The following is a 14,419-nucleotide window of genomic DNA, read 5'->3' on the forward strand; positions in this document are numbered from 1 at the left end:
CGTGATTGGCGGCAGTAGCGCGATGGCGAGCGTGCTTACTAACGCGGCGGTTGTGGCGCGCAGGCGGCTGCGAAGTGGACCTGGCGCGCTTCTTCCAGGTGCTGAACGACATGGGCGGCATGCAGCAGGTGATGGACCTGAAGAAGTGGAGCAAACTGGCCGACCTGCTGCGCATCCCCAAGTCGGCGCAGGACCGGCTGGCCAAGCTGCAGGAGGCCTACCTGCAGTACCTGCTGGCCTACGACTCGCTGGGCGCCGACGAGCGTCTGCGGCTGCACGACGAGGTGCTCTCGCTGTTTCTTTTTCGTTCATGGAAAATATACCAGAGCAAATATTTGCAGATGCGGGTTACTTGCCGGCGAGCCTCCACCATTATTGGCCGTCCGCTGTCAGGCAAAACGCCACGTACGGGCTGATGAAAATGTGCATCCTTGTTGGGCTACTTTGGAACCTTCGAACGCTGACTTTGTAATTCGCGGTACCGTCAAATAGAAAAGAAATCCCTCAACTACTTTTCAAATTGCCGCAAAGGCTTCACTTCCACATATCCCAGTGGCCGCATCATCATCATCATCATCATCGGGACAGGACAAGAGCGAAAAGAAGCGGCAGTAAAACAGGCCCGAATGCAGATGCCAGCGGCTGAGGCGGGGCAAGTGACTAGTTGCATAAGGGGCGCCAAATTTGGGAGCGCAGAAGTCGAGATGGAAACATTACCACGGGTCGGGCAGCCACAGTACTGGAACCCGACTAGCGAGTGCGCAAGCACCTGCCGGCTCCTCCGTGATGGAATATTTTCCGCCAGGTACTGCAGGAGAAGCGTCGGCTGGAGGCGCGCCGCGGCCCTCTGGAGGGTCTGGTGGACTCGGGCGCGCCGGCGCTGCCGCGCTACGAGCCCAAGAACGGGCTAGCGGGCGGCGTGGTGGGCGGCGGCGGAGGCGGCGCCAACGGCAACGGCGTGTACCAGCATCTGAAGGATCTGGAGGCTCAGGTCAAAGCGGGCCGGCGTCGCCTCTTCGCTCAGGAAAAACACGGCGGACGAGAGGACGGGCGGCGCGCGGCCGAGTACCACGACGACGGCGTCCTCGGCGAGCAGCACAAATGTATTTCCAAGGTTAGTGGCGACGCCCCAAAACGGAACGCGGAAAACAAAAGATAAGCTTGCAAACCGCACTATGAAACGTTGACATTGACTCGCATTGACGTGCTGCTGTTTTGGTGAGCAAGGCCACATCGTGGAGCGTCCGTACGGCTAAGATAAGATCCTTGACGACTCAAAATCCTCTTTTTTCTTCTGGTCTGCGTAGATTGTCGGTCATCCGGAAAGGTTGAATTGAAGCAACTTGCTTTGTGGAAAACGCTCTACAGTGACAAATAGGCTTGAAGGCCATGAAACCTTTTCATTGGCTCATGATGAAAGTGCACCTGTGCCAATGTTGAGTGACTTAACTTTTCATCCAATGCAGCATATTACCCCCCCCCCCCCCCCCTTCAGTCCATTTTTTAATTCAGTTCAGTTGTATTTAACTTTTAAGTACAGTACTCTTACAGTTAATCGTTAAGTACTGTTTCGAAACACTTGTGTGCAATTGGAGTTTCATTTTTCCCCCCTTTTCAAGTAGTCGAGTCAATTCAAGCCGCAGTTCGTTCGTTGAATCGGTTTGCATGTCGAATTCTCCAAATGGGTTATTTTGCCACATTTCTTGCATACCGACTATGAAACTGTCACAGGGGAAGTCGGTGTCGTTGACCAACTTCTTCAGGATAGCTCGCAACACCATGACCATGTGCTTCAACAAGGAGCCCGCCGCCAACGAGGTCGAGGTGAGCATGGTCATCGTCAAAAACCCCCCATTTTTTGGGGGGGTGTAAAATCCAAACTGACAAGTGCGGTTTGCGGCCGCAGCAAGAGTATTGGCGCGTCGTGGAGCAGCGCGACGGCCACGTGGCCGTGCACTGCGGCAAGGTGGACACCAGCACGCACGGCAGCGGCTTCCCCACCGGCAAGTCGGAGCCCTTTGCAAAGTGAGTGACTGCCCCGCCCCCACCCCTAAAAACCAGAAACCAGAGCAAGGCCAATCTGTGACGCGTGCGTGGCGCCCTCTTGTGCGCAGACACGGATGGAACCTGACGGTCCTCCCCAATAACTCGGGCTCCATCCTGCGGCATCTTGGTGCCGTGCCCGGTATGTGTGTGTGTACTGTATGTCATGATTTTGATTGTCAACTCACTTGATGACATTCTTCCAGTTTCTGGAAGGTTAAAAGGATGTCAGGTTGACCCAAAGGAACGTCTTTTGAAACTGTCGCCGTTTGCCCGCAGGGGTCACCGTTCCCTGGCTGAACATCGGCATGGTCTTTTCTACCTCATGCTGGTCTCGAGACCAAAATCGCCTTCCATACATCGATTACCTTCACACTGGTGCTGATTGCATTTGGTAGGTGTCACCAAGCATCTTGACCCATCCGCGCCGTGACTTTCGTATTAAGGGCTGCGAACGCGCGCTCGCAGGTATTGCGTCCCCGCTGAGGAGAAGGCCAAGCTGGACAAAGTGGTCCACGCGCTGCTGCAGGCCAACGGGACGCCCGGACTGGAAATGCTCGAGAAGAACGTCATGGTGCGCTCACACACACCTTTGCCTTTTCTTGGAATTGCATCATGAATAGTTACAAGTAATTCATACAAAGACGATACTAAGAAGACATTACTTAACCTTTAGAAATCAATGTCCTAGTCAGCTCATCAATCTGAATGCGTATAGTTCACGTTTCATTTTTAAGTTGGTTAAATGATGCAGATTTTTCCTTTATAGAGGCCTCGCATTTGGTTCAAATCAAACCATCATGGTCGACGTGTGGCCAAATGATTACCGTTAAAGAATGATCATTTGAAAATGTCCCCACTGTGGGATCAATGAAGGCCTTCTTACCTTATAATTATGCTCCAAATTCAATTAGATGCGACACAAAAAGTGCACGAAACATGGATCGCGTTCAAGACATTATGGTCAGTAAGTCCATCGGCAGTATAATTGAGTAAATGAAGACTTTTAAATGTAATCAAGTCATTACTCGCGAGGAAATAAATAGCGCACGACTTCAGGGTCAGCATGTCCCTTGATATAAACCCAATATAAATTTGAACCCTATTTACTATAGAATGAATACATTTTGAAATGTACCACTAAATGAAAACAATCATAATGAATGCAATTGGCGGCTTGGATACTAAGAATCCAAATTAATTCATGCAGAATCATGTACTATTTCATTCTGAATAAATCTGTAAATGTATTCATTTGTAAAAGTAAAAAAAAATAAAATACATGAAAAGAATACAACATGTGAACAATCATAACTACTTTAAATGTGGTGTATTTGTATTGAATTAATAGGTTGGCAAATTCATTCACAATTAACTGCATTCTTTAATTACGTTTTTTTTTTTGTTACTTCACTTTCACTCTACTCATTTAATGATCATCAAACAAAATGTAAAAAAAATCATCTCTATACGGTCCCGTGATGTGTGTGTGTGTTTGTTTTTGCGTGGCGCTTGCTCAGATCTCCCCGGAGGTGCTGTGCCGCGAGGGCATCCGCGTGCACCGCACGGTGCAGCGCAGCGGCCAGTTTGTGGTCTGCTTCCCGGGCGCCTTCGTGTCCAAAGTGTGCTGTGGCTACAACGTGTCCGAGACGGTGCACTTCGCCACGCCGCACTGGATCAAGCTGGGCTACCAGGCCGCCAAGGTGGGGGCCGTCGCCTTCAATTGAGCCACCGACAACTAGAGGGGGGCTACCTCCCATTTTTAGAGACTGATTTTGTCTATGGCGGCGGTTACTTCCCCTGGATAGAATTTGGCCTCGTCCTCGCGTTTTGCCAAACTGAAAAACTTGGGACTTGTATCATCTTGCTTGCATGTTGATCTGTAGATTATATTCACTTCTACTGCGGTAACGTTATCTGGAAAAAGAAAAAAAAAAAAAAGCGCTCTGCAATAGAGGTCGAAGTCCACATATCCGTCAAATTGATCAGTGTGCCGCGAATGATGATCATCATCTCTGCGTACTGTACATACTCTCTGGAAAAAAAAAGTGTCGCGCAGTCGTGGCCAAAGTCCAGATGCAAGTCCGAGATGGAGCATAAACATTGTTGACGTGTTTCTGTCACTATCTTGAGGCTTTTTTTTTTTCCCCTCACCCACCGGTTGGGTTGGTCCGCTGTCGCACTGATGAATCGGAAAAGCGGCCAGCGTGATGAAGGTCTGCCCCCTGTAGGTCACAGTTGGTAGTAAACCGTTTCAACCAATATTCGTCTGAAATATTCTCAATTGATTGATGTACTTTGAAAGAGAGTTAGCCCGCGGCTCATTTCTTTCACACGGCAAAATGAATCGGTCAAGCCACGAGGCATTGCTGACGGACGTAGTGAGTCGGGAGCGAGCGAATGATCGCGAACGCATCTCATTGACTCGACCGACTCGCTCGCCGTTTTGATGCGGTGCGTGAGTTGCGTGCGGCCGGTTGCCATTCCCGTCTGCGCTTGAGTGATTTGCGCTTCGGCCCCGACAGGACCTGAAGTGCCGGCGCATCGCCAAGCCCTTCTCCATGGAGAAGCTGCTCTACCAGATCGCTACGGCCGAGTCCAAGCGGGACAACGGGCTCCTGCTCTCCACCATCGCCGCCCTCCTCAAAGACCTCAGGTGGGCAGGCCCCGCCCACCCGCGCGCCCGCCCCCAACTTGCAAGTTGGCGCCCTTGTGCAAGAGTTGCTAAATTCCCTGAAGATACGTACGAGAAACATCTTAGGAGTAATGTTGCCGTTTGACGTGAGGATCGAGAGTTACGAAATTACCTGAGTTGTAAAGTTACAATTTTTAGGGGGAAAAAATCATCCTCTTACAGAAGTTCTATAATTTTGTGAACATTTATGACAAATGTAATCTTACAAATGAAGTTGCAAAAAGTGGTAACTGTGCGATAGTTGTAACTGTATGAGAACAAAGTTAGCTTTTTTTTTTTCCAAGAAAAGTTGCACTCTTAATATCCTAGCAATTTTATGAGCAAAGGTATTTTTTACATGAATATTTTACAATAGTTCATGAGAATAAAGTGCCGGCGTTCTGAGAAAAAAATTATGATTTTACAAGCGTGCTAATTTCATGCGATTAAAGTTGTGACATAATGTAGGGTGAAAGTTGGAATCTTCGGAATAAAGGTTTCAATTTAGAAGACGCAAAATTTCAGTTTTCTGAGATAAAAGTTGTCATTTTACAATATCCGTAAAATGTTACCGAATTGTGTTCTGTTAGCGCGTTAGCTTGCTCGCCGATGTTTTATTTGGCGGTGTGTTGGCGCCGCAGGAACTTGGAGATGCGCCAGCGCGAGGAGCTGTTCACGGCGGGCCTGCACTCGGCGGCCCGCTACGGCGCTCACGACGAGAGCCGCAAGAAGCCACGCGGCAAGTGGACGGCGCTCGAGTCCTCCGAGAGACGCTGCCAGATCTGCCACCACCTCTGCTACCTCTCCATGGTCACCGCCACTACTTTGCTTTTCCGTGCCCACAAGTCATCGCTTTTATTTTCACCTGAATACAACATCAACCGCTAGCAAATATTTTTTCGACATTAAAAAAAAAAAAAAAGATAACCAAAAAAAGAAAATTCCCTAGTTTGAAGCCTAGTTGGAAACCCTAATTTGAACCCCTAGCCCAAGTTTGAATCCGTCATTTAAAAGGTACATTTTGAAACCCTACCACTCCTAGTTTCAATTCCAAATTTGAAAGCCAAACCTGAGTTTGCAACCCTGCCCCTAGCTGGAAAACCCAAGTCAAATCAGGAAAATGACAATCCAAATTTTACATTAAAAATGAATAAACCTTGTCATGTCATGTCATCTTCTAAACCGCTTATCCTATATAGGGTCGCGGGGAGTTGCTGGAGCCTATCCCAGCCGTCAATGGGCGAAGGCAGATTACACCCCGAACTGGTCGCCAGCCAGTCGCAGGGCACACATAGACACTGTCACTGAGCGGGAATCGATCCCACGCTGCCCGCACACAACTCGGGCGTGTGTACCACTACACTATCAGCGGACCCATGAATAAACCTTTTGAATTGTAATATCAAAAATGTAATTACATTTGGATTGTTTTAAGTCTTTTTTTTTTAATTGTAATGGCAACTTCGTGATTACAGTCAAAAAAGTAAACATTTTATTCAATGAAACTATCAAATTAAAACATCAAAAAGCGTACTACCAAATTAGTTTTAAAGTTACAATTTAATTTAAAAACGGAAATGAAAAAATGACAAGTAACTGACTACACAACAGAAAATGACCAAAGCAGTCAAATTTTAAAAAGTAAACTTATAATGGAAATTGTATGTTGTAAAAGGTTTTGAATGAAAAATGTATTTGAAAGAAATTCATATTTTAACTGTCAAGAGGAATTTAATAATTGAAAAGGAAATAAAGCTTAAAATCAAAAATGTATTCAAAGTTTGGACTTGAAAATGTAATGATCCAAAAGTGAACACCACACAGTGATCGAGTGGGTGTGAATTGAATTTGAATTTTTGCAGGTGGTGCAGGAGACGGACAACGTGGTGTTCTGCCTTGAGTGTGCGCTGCGCTACGTGGAGAAGCACAAGTCGTGCCGAGGCCTCAAGATGATGTACAGATACGATGAGGTCAGCAAAAAAAAAATGTCCACATTGTTGTCCGAAACTTGCGTGAGCTCCATTTTCATCTTTTTCTTGCGGGTCAGGAGCAAATCAACAACTTGGTGAACCAGGTGTGCGGGCGCGCCATGTTGAAAAGCGGCGGGGGCGGGGGCGGGGTCGGGGGCGAGGCCTGCCGCCGCCCCGTCAGCCCCGCCAAAGCCTCGCCAGCCAAGCGCGGCGCCGCCCCCCACAAGCGCGGAGCCATGGAGGTGTCGCTGGGCCGCCTGCCGTCCGGCCTGCTGGCCAAAGCGGCCGCCGTGTCCTGAGGGCTTTTGCACTAGCCGCCCCAAACGCCGTGGGGCCCTTTTGCTTTTCGTCCGCCCCGCCAAATTCCCCCCAAGTAGAAACCCAAAGTTGTTCCTCCGATTCCCGGCGCAGCTCCTGCAGTATCACTTTGAAAACGCCGGGGGGCGCTCTCGTAGCGAAAACTTGAAAGACAATACTGTTGCTGTTTTTTTTCACGCATCCTTGTGGAATTTTTAGGTTTGTTTTTCACCTTCTGCTGTCTGTTTTGCAGGGTTTGAGTGCAAAAAAAGTGTGCCTCAGAGCAAGGAGATCCGCCTTATTTTTTTGGTGCTGTCGCTTTCCGATTTACTGTATCATGACAAGAAAAAACAAGTGTGACGTTAGCCGCGAGCTAGCGCCAACACTGCGGAAAAGCTTTTTTCTCCCTCCCCGCCCCTCGCTTGGTTGGAGACGTGCAATCATGTTAACATTCCATTTTTCTTCCAGTCCTTCATCTGACTTTAATTCTTAGCATTTTTAATTTACGTCTTTAAATTTTATCGAGTAGAGCCACTAGTGTCAAATGTGAAATGTTCAGTTATTCTTTTTTTTTTTTCTTTTCTTTTCTTTTTTTTTAACTTTCATTTGTCAATGAAATTGAGTGTTTATTTCCCCGCCCCCTTCCCCCCGGCAAATTTTTTTGTACATAATCCTGTAAATGTCTTTTACTTACTTGAGCCCAGTGGGGAAGGATGCTAGGAAAGTGTGATGATGATGAAGAAAAAGCCTTACAATTCCCTTTCTTCATCGACGTGTGCGCTGACGACAGGGTCGCTCCCGTGTGTAAAGAAGAAAACGAAAAACAACAACAACAACAAAAATCAATGTTTAAGTGCTGCTTATATCGCTAAACATAACGACTTCCCGTGCCCGTTCCCAGGCCCCCTCAGCCTAGTTTTCTTCCTTTAGCTTTACTTTTCTGAAGAAAAGGGGGAAAAAACAGCAGGCGAGAGAACGTTTTTTTGTTTGTTTTTTGTTTTTTAAATACATTTTCACATGTGAAAATTCCACACACAGAAAGGTCGTAGCTCTCCACATGTTGCACTGAAAAGAAATGCTTTTACATCCTGGAACTTTTTTTGTTTTTTTAAATATTGTTGTTGGTCATCATCCACCCGCGCAGAAGACTGAAAAACTCTTTTAGGACTATTTAAGACAAAACGCCGCCGTGAGCGTTTCCAGCGTTGAAATAAACATTAGAAAAGTGGTCGTCAAGTTTTTATGGCCTTAACGATGTTTGGTTTTTGATACAAAAGTCTGAAAGTGCTCGCTGACAAAATGCGAGGCTCTTAATTTATTGGTCCAGACTCTCGTGTTGGTTACTTGTTTTTTCTTTCTTTTTTTTTTTTTCACTTTTTTGCAGTTTGTTTGTACTTGAGGTTGAATAAAAACTTGCCGACAATTCACTGTCAAGCCTTTGCAAATGTCTCACATCTTTGTTTTTTTCCAGAATTTTCTCATTTAGTTGAAGAAGAAATGATTGAAATACCGTGGACCCACCTCCATTTGCGGGGGCTGCAAATAGCAAAAATCTGCAAATAATTTCTCTTATTAAGTATCCTTAGGGTTCGAGGGACACCATTGTGTTGGTAGCTGTAAGTGCGGGCTCCACTAAATAGACGAGACCGAGACGGCTCCGAATTGAAAGGGCTTGCAATCGTTTATTTTACAAAGTCAAAACAGTAACTCCCCTGGGCCATAAGAGGGCGCTCAGGGTTAGCGCATGCATTTAGTCTCAACCTGCTCTACCATAACAACTATGTCGCCCAGACTTCAAATTCGTGCCAAACCGAATCTACTTTTGTTAGCGCTGCCGTTGAAGACAGGCTAAAGTACTGCTTCCGGATAAATGACCTCTGATCACTTTGTAATCGAGATTTTAAAGTATCCCTGCAATTTCGCATTTTGGATTAACATATTTTGGATTCTTCGCGTTTATCTGGAAATGCATCAAATAACAACAGGAAAACGATACATGATCCAATTTAATAGCTATGTTTTTATGCAAAATGGCTCGTATTTTATTTTTTAAACCAGCTCCAATTATTGAAAAACGAAAAACACCCGTTTTTTTGTTGACAGATTTGCGTGCCTAAATCGGAAATAGAATGAACGTAAGGTACACGGACCATTTTATTTCCCAATTTGTGTGAAATAACCACATTAGATAACGGTTCACTTTTTTGTTTTTCAATTTCTACATTTTAAAAGTAAAAACGGGATACGACTCGTCTCCCGATATTTTACTTCATACATCAAAACGAAAAACGCAAATCAGAAGATCATTTCCCGTTTTCCTATTTCAGAAGGAAAAAGGAATGGCCAAAGGTTACACGGACCATACAGCTTGATTTTCTAGTTTTCTGTCTTGAACGAAGAAGTAAAAGTCTAAAAACAGTGAGATTTTCTACTTTTAATTCTAAAACCAAATAGAATATATTCCCGGGAGTTGTCACCGTTAGCATTTCTCCTACTGACCAGCAGATGACGACATCGTAGCGCCTGAAGACGACATCGTGAACTATCCATATAATCCGATATAATCATATTCCATATCTATCCTAAATCCCACAAAGGTTAACTACACGCGGAGGAAATTGTTGGTATCCACTGTTAAATACTTAAAATACATTCAATAAAATGAGAAAATTTGTAAAAAATAAATAAAACGTTAACCAACATGCCCGCCTGTGTGATAACCTACATGTAGCCAAATTAAATAAATAAATCAAACATGTACTTTGTTTGTAAATGTCATATGACCAGGGTTAGATGGGTTCGACAAAATTATATTTACAAGTTTGTAAAACAACCAAAGGAAAATAGATTGCACATTGGCGAATAATCTCCCCACATTTGTGTCTCGTGTTATATACTATTTTCGTTTTGGAGAAAAGAATTGAAAATCATACCGTTATTAGACTTTTCCTTACTCGTTCCAGACAACAAAACGAGAAGATCGAGCTGCATTTCAATGTTGCTGTTTCTATATTCTATTCAAATGAAAATCAAATAATCAAGTCGTTTTGCTTCGCACAGACACAAAAGCACAACACCCAAAAGCATCGACAAAGCACTGTAAGACATTTAAAAGCAAAGAAACAAAAAGTAGCTATGCACACATCCACAAAGACAGTTCGTACGCACGCTATTTTTGTATACACAGCACATAAATTGACATTCACATGTAAATACACGAATGTGTATACCATGAAATATACAGTATATACACACAAGCCTAATGATTTATTATTGCATAACAATGTGATGTTTACACTTTGCTACGGTGTTGTATGTAACAATTATGTTCATAGAGGAAGGGAGAAGCTTGAGTGTACTTGTACACACCACGATGACAACACAATGTCCTCAGGTGACCTTTTATTTCATTCTTTTCCGCAGAGTAACAACGTACACTACACCCCAAAAAAATATGCACACACAGTGCACTCAAATTATAAACAAGCCTTCAGGTGGGATTCGCACGCACGCACGCACGCACGCACAGAATTAAAGTGGCAACTTTTCGGATGCATGATAAGATTTGCTCAGCATGGAGAATGTGGAAGCTATGGCTCAGGTTCAAACACCGGACCCCGCAAAGGGCAACGCAAAATCTCAAGAAAACGCAAAATGGCACAGGTAAGGTCCGCTTCCTCTTCTATGGTTGTCATCACATTTTCCCTCTGTGATGCAGACAGTGGCAAAGCTCAAGAAAAAGTCCAAAGACGTAAGTAAGTTTCAGGTGATGTTTTATGCTTGTCGCCATGTGCTCGTTTTCAGCACTTTTTGTTCTTCGGAATCCAAATCATACCACGACATGTGGACCTGAGCGCAGATTTTGTGCTGATCATAATGGTCATCGAGTTGGTGTAGTTTGCTCTTTAAGGCAGTCGTCATGTGGCAGTCGCAGAGTGTGTGTGTGTGTGTGGGGGGGGGGGGGGAGTGTTCTTTCCCCCTCCCTCAAACCTCGGGGGTCCCGCCTTGGTGGTCAGTCGTCAGCACCAGCGGGGGCGCCCTCTTCCTCCTCCTCCTTCTCATGGTCCTCCTGGCCCCTTCGTCCTTTTCCTCGTCCTCCTCTTCCTCGCCGTCGTCTTCCTCGTCCCCGTCGCGTGCGCACGCAGACGACAGCTTGTGGCGCAGCTCGGCCTGAGTGGGAACCGCAAGGCTGATCTCGGCGCTCAAAGACTCGGGTCCTGCAAGACGCGCCGCCGCAAAATTCCACTCAAGTCCAAGTAAAAATACGTGAAAACGGTTCTTGTTTCGTGTTTTGACACAATTCATTTCACGTTAGATGCGACTGCCAAGTTTTGACCTTTTTTGGAACGAGAAACTTATGACCTTAACGTGAAACCTACGCAGGTCAAATCGCGATACTCTTTTTTGACATGATCGTTTTCAAGTTTTGGTGTGATCATGTTCATGTTTTTACGTGACGGGTTTCACGTTAAAAAAATACCCTATCACGGAAAAGCATGTGAAGTTTGGCTTCCGCACTCAGCAAAGCAAACAGAAGCAATTCCTTCGGGTTCAGGTCTCGCGGAATCCTTTTTTTTTTCTCATTTATGTCCAAGTTACTAGCTATGTACTGTAACTATGCAGCTCTTTTTGAATAGTACAACCAAATCGACATATGAATAACCTGAGCTGGACATTGCCTAACCGTCACGAAGTTCCCGTCTGCATATTTGGCCAACCCACGCGGTCCCAGTCAGTCCGAGTCAGCCAAACGGCGTCGACAACAGACTTTACCGTTACTGCGTCATACGCGGCCAAATAAAGGAAAAAAAGAAAAAGAAAACAGTGTTGTTTAGCTTTGGGTCCCACAGACGCAACGAGATGCGCCCCATATTGTTTTTATTTCACCGACGATCACCATTCTGTGCGCGTGAGCGCATGTGTCTGTTGTTTTTATTTGCTATTTCTCTTTTTTGGGCGGCGTGTCTGCTTGTGCAGCGCCTGCGTGTGCCGTGTACATTAAGTTCTCCGCGCCGATTGGCTGACGCTGACGAGGGACAGACCGGGTCCGTGTGGGTCGGTTAAATATGCGGACGGGAACTTTGCGACGGTTAGGTGACGCCCAGCAGCTGCGATTAACTCCAAACTACATTCAGGAATGACTCGAAACTCGCGGCGTTCCAAAGTCATTGCCAGAGTGGAAATGTGGCAATGACTCGAAACTTGCGGCGTTCCAAAGTCATTGCCAGAGTGGAAATGTGGCAGAGGAGGCACCTGCGACGGGCGAGGCGGCGCTGTTGTCCTCTCCGCCTGAATGGAGGAATACGTCGAGAGCCTCGTGGTCCGACATGTCCATCAGGTCCATCTGCTCCAGCATGTCTACGTTGACCTCCATGGACGACATGCTACCTATTGGCCCTGCGACCCCCCCCCACAACAACGTCATCAAGAAGAAGGCAGCAAGCGGCTGTCATTACACTTGAGTGAGTGCAGCGGGCGTCCAACAGGTGGCGGCAAGCAGCAGGCAAAGCAAAACCAAGCAAGGCCGGAGGAACTTTAGCAACATTGGCACAACGACGTTGCAAGTGACTTTTCTGTAACAATAACATTCGTATGACAACAAGTTTTGCATTTCCGAGCGGAGGAGACAACCGGCCGGGGCAGACAGTGAGAGACGACCTCATTGGCTACCGTACCTCGAGGAAGGCAGGAGGGCGGAGCAGGGCCGCCGCGTGGGGGGGACAGCACAAGAAAGAAGAAGAAGAAGAAGAAGAAGAAGAACACAACGGGGAGGTGCATTATGTCACTGCACTCCCACCCCTTGCCTCACAGGAGACACTGACAAGTCCAATGGGTTAACTCCGTAATTACGGTGCTGGCCGTCATTTGGACATAGCGGGGCCACTCACTCAGCCCAAAATCATTCGACAGCCCAAAATCAAAGTCAATTTCAAAAGTCACAAAGTCCAACTTGAGTGACATCTGCATGCTCGTCCAAGTCTTCTTTGTCATTGTTCATGAATTACTGACACATTTGACAGCTGTTTGAACTTGTTTTTTGTTTTTTTTTCTTACCGCAAGCGAACGTTACTTATCACATTTCATGAAACTTTGCGAGATTTTATGGCTGTTTGGACTCAGACCACTATTGCGCAAGACTGCAAGTGAATGTAATTGATCCCGTTTCATGACATTGGCCTGGATTTGATGGATTTGGGCATACACATTGTTTTCCTAATCCCCGTTCGTTCAGGCAACCTGAGCAGGATCCAAGCTATGAAACGGATGCTGTGTCTCAGTACGTCAGTTGCGGACAGTATCAAATGTGATCCGAGTCCAATGTGGCAAAATGTGAGGACAAAGAAGTCAAGAGCACAAATGCGCGCTGCCTATTTGACCGCGGTCAAGTCTCTTTCAAATGGCAGAGGGTCAAAGTGGAGTCGGCCCGCCGGAGTTGTCAGTGGCTGAAATCTCAAGAGCAGATAGGAGCGGCGGTGCAGTGTCTCACCTCTCCTCTCGGCGATCTGGAGGTAACCGGTGGACAGGTACTGCTCCACGTCCTGCTGGAAGGCTTCCTCCAGCAGCTTGTGTCGGTCCTTCAGCTTCAGCTGCCCACCGCCGCCATCGCCGGACGACTCGGCGCTCGACGCTTTGCGCGCGTGATCGCAATCCGCCTCCACTGCAAAGGCGGCACAGGTTTTGGGGCGCGGGGCGTGACGTGCTGAACTGTGATTGGCGGACGCGCGCGCGCGAGGCCAGGGTGACGAGCGATTGGCCCCGGTGGGACATTCGCCAAGATGACCGGCAAGCACTAAGTGCGTGCGCGCAGGTGTGTCAACGTGTCTCTTTGGATCTCATCAGCCACTCAAATTGCACATCTGTTACTTCCTGCTGAATTTGTGACGTGACTCACGCAGGACGCCGATTTGTTTTTACGTTTTTCTTCCGTATAAAATTGCCAAGAATGGGATGGATTTTTATTTTGTTTCTATGAACCTTACTGGAATTTACGGGTTTGTTGTTGTTGTTTTCGGATGTGGTTAACGCTTATGTTATACAGTGTATATATTTTCTGCTTGGTTTCAGCTATTTTTTAAGGTAATTATTTTCTTCTGGATTTTACCCAACGTGTTTTGATTTTTAATGTTTTAATTGTTGCACGTATGTTGTATTTTTCTGTTTTGTATTCATTTCACATTTTACTTTGGTTTCAATTTCAATTCTGTTTCAGTTTTATATTCTAATTTATAATTTTATTTGTTGCATGATTTTGTTATTTTCAAAATTGCGTTCATTTGAAATTGTATTAGATTTTGTATGTTCTTTTTTTACTTATTGTTACATCCATTTTTTATTTGTCCATTTTAGTGTCTATTTCAAACGCAACGTTTTTGTGCTTTTGTTTGTTTTGAGTCAACTTTTGAAATGACATTAAACAAAGGCAAAAAATCAGACG

General features: G+C 45.9%; 2 protein-coding genes across 4 annotated transcripts in view; one reads left to right on the plus strand and one right to left on the minus strand.

Moving 5' to 3' along the window:
• The window catches only part of jarid2b (jumonji and AT-rich interaction domain containing 2b), a 75,140-nt gene extending 66,722 nt beyond the window's left edge, over window positions 1–8,418 (plus strand). For both annotated transcript variants that reach the window (XM_086013660.1, XM_086013661.1), the window contains exons 9-20: window positions 64–284; window positions 806–1,114; window positions 1,732–1,824; window positions 1,907–2,025; window positions 2,115–2,185; window positions 2,323–2,437; window positions 2,512–2,617; window positions 3,564–3,746; window positions 4,569–4,699; window positions 5,359–5,527; window positions 6,580–6,687; window positions 6,765–8,418. In XM_086013660.1, the coding sequence (XP_085869786.1) occupies window positions 64–284; window positions 806–1,114; window positions 1,732–1,824; window positions 1,907–2,025; window positions 2,115–2,185; window positions 2,323–2,437; window positions 2,512–2,617; window positions 3,564–3,746; window positions 4,569–4,699; window positions 5,359–5,527; window positions 6,580–6,687; window positions 6,765–6,986 (1,847 nt within the window). In that variant the 3' untranslated portion in view covers window positions 6,987–8,418. The remainder of the gene's footprint in view (window positions 1–63; window positions 285–805; window positions 1,115–1,731; window positions 1,825–1,906; window positions 2,026–2,114; window positions 2,186–2,322; window positions 2,438–2,511; window positions 2,618–3,563; window positions 3,747–4,568; window positions 4,700–5,358; window positions 5,528–6,579; window positions 6,688–6,764) is intronic.
• Window positions 8,419–10,371: 1,953 nt separating this feature from the next.
• dtnbp1b (dystrobrevin binding protein 1b) overlaps window positions 10,372–14,419 on the minus strand; it is a 55,281-nt gene continuing 51,233 nt past the window's right edge. Inside the window, exons 10-12 of one of the 2 annotated variants that reach the window (XM_086014615.1) lie at window positions 13,472–13,642; window positions 12,238–12,381; window positions 10,372–11,201 (exon numbers count right to left, since the gene is read on the minus strand). In XM_086014615.1, the coding sequence (XP_085870741.1) occupies window positions 10,969–11,201; window positions 12,238–12,381; window positions 13,472–13,642 (548 nt within the window). In that variant the 3' untranslated portion in view covers window positions 10,372–10,968. The other variant, XM_086014616.1, reaches the window with a different exon arrangement.

This window comes from Filicampus tigris, chromosome 18, assembly GCF_054856515.1.
Source record: "Filicampus tigris isolate MCC_2025a chromosome 18, RoL_Ftig_1.0, whole genome shotgun sequence".
Taxonomy (NCBI): Eukaryota; Metazoa; Chordata; class Actinopteri; order Syngnathiformes; family Syngnathidae; genus Filicampus; species Filicampus tigris.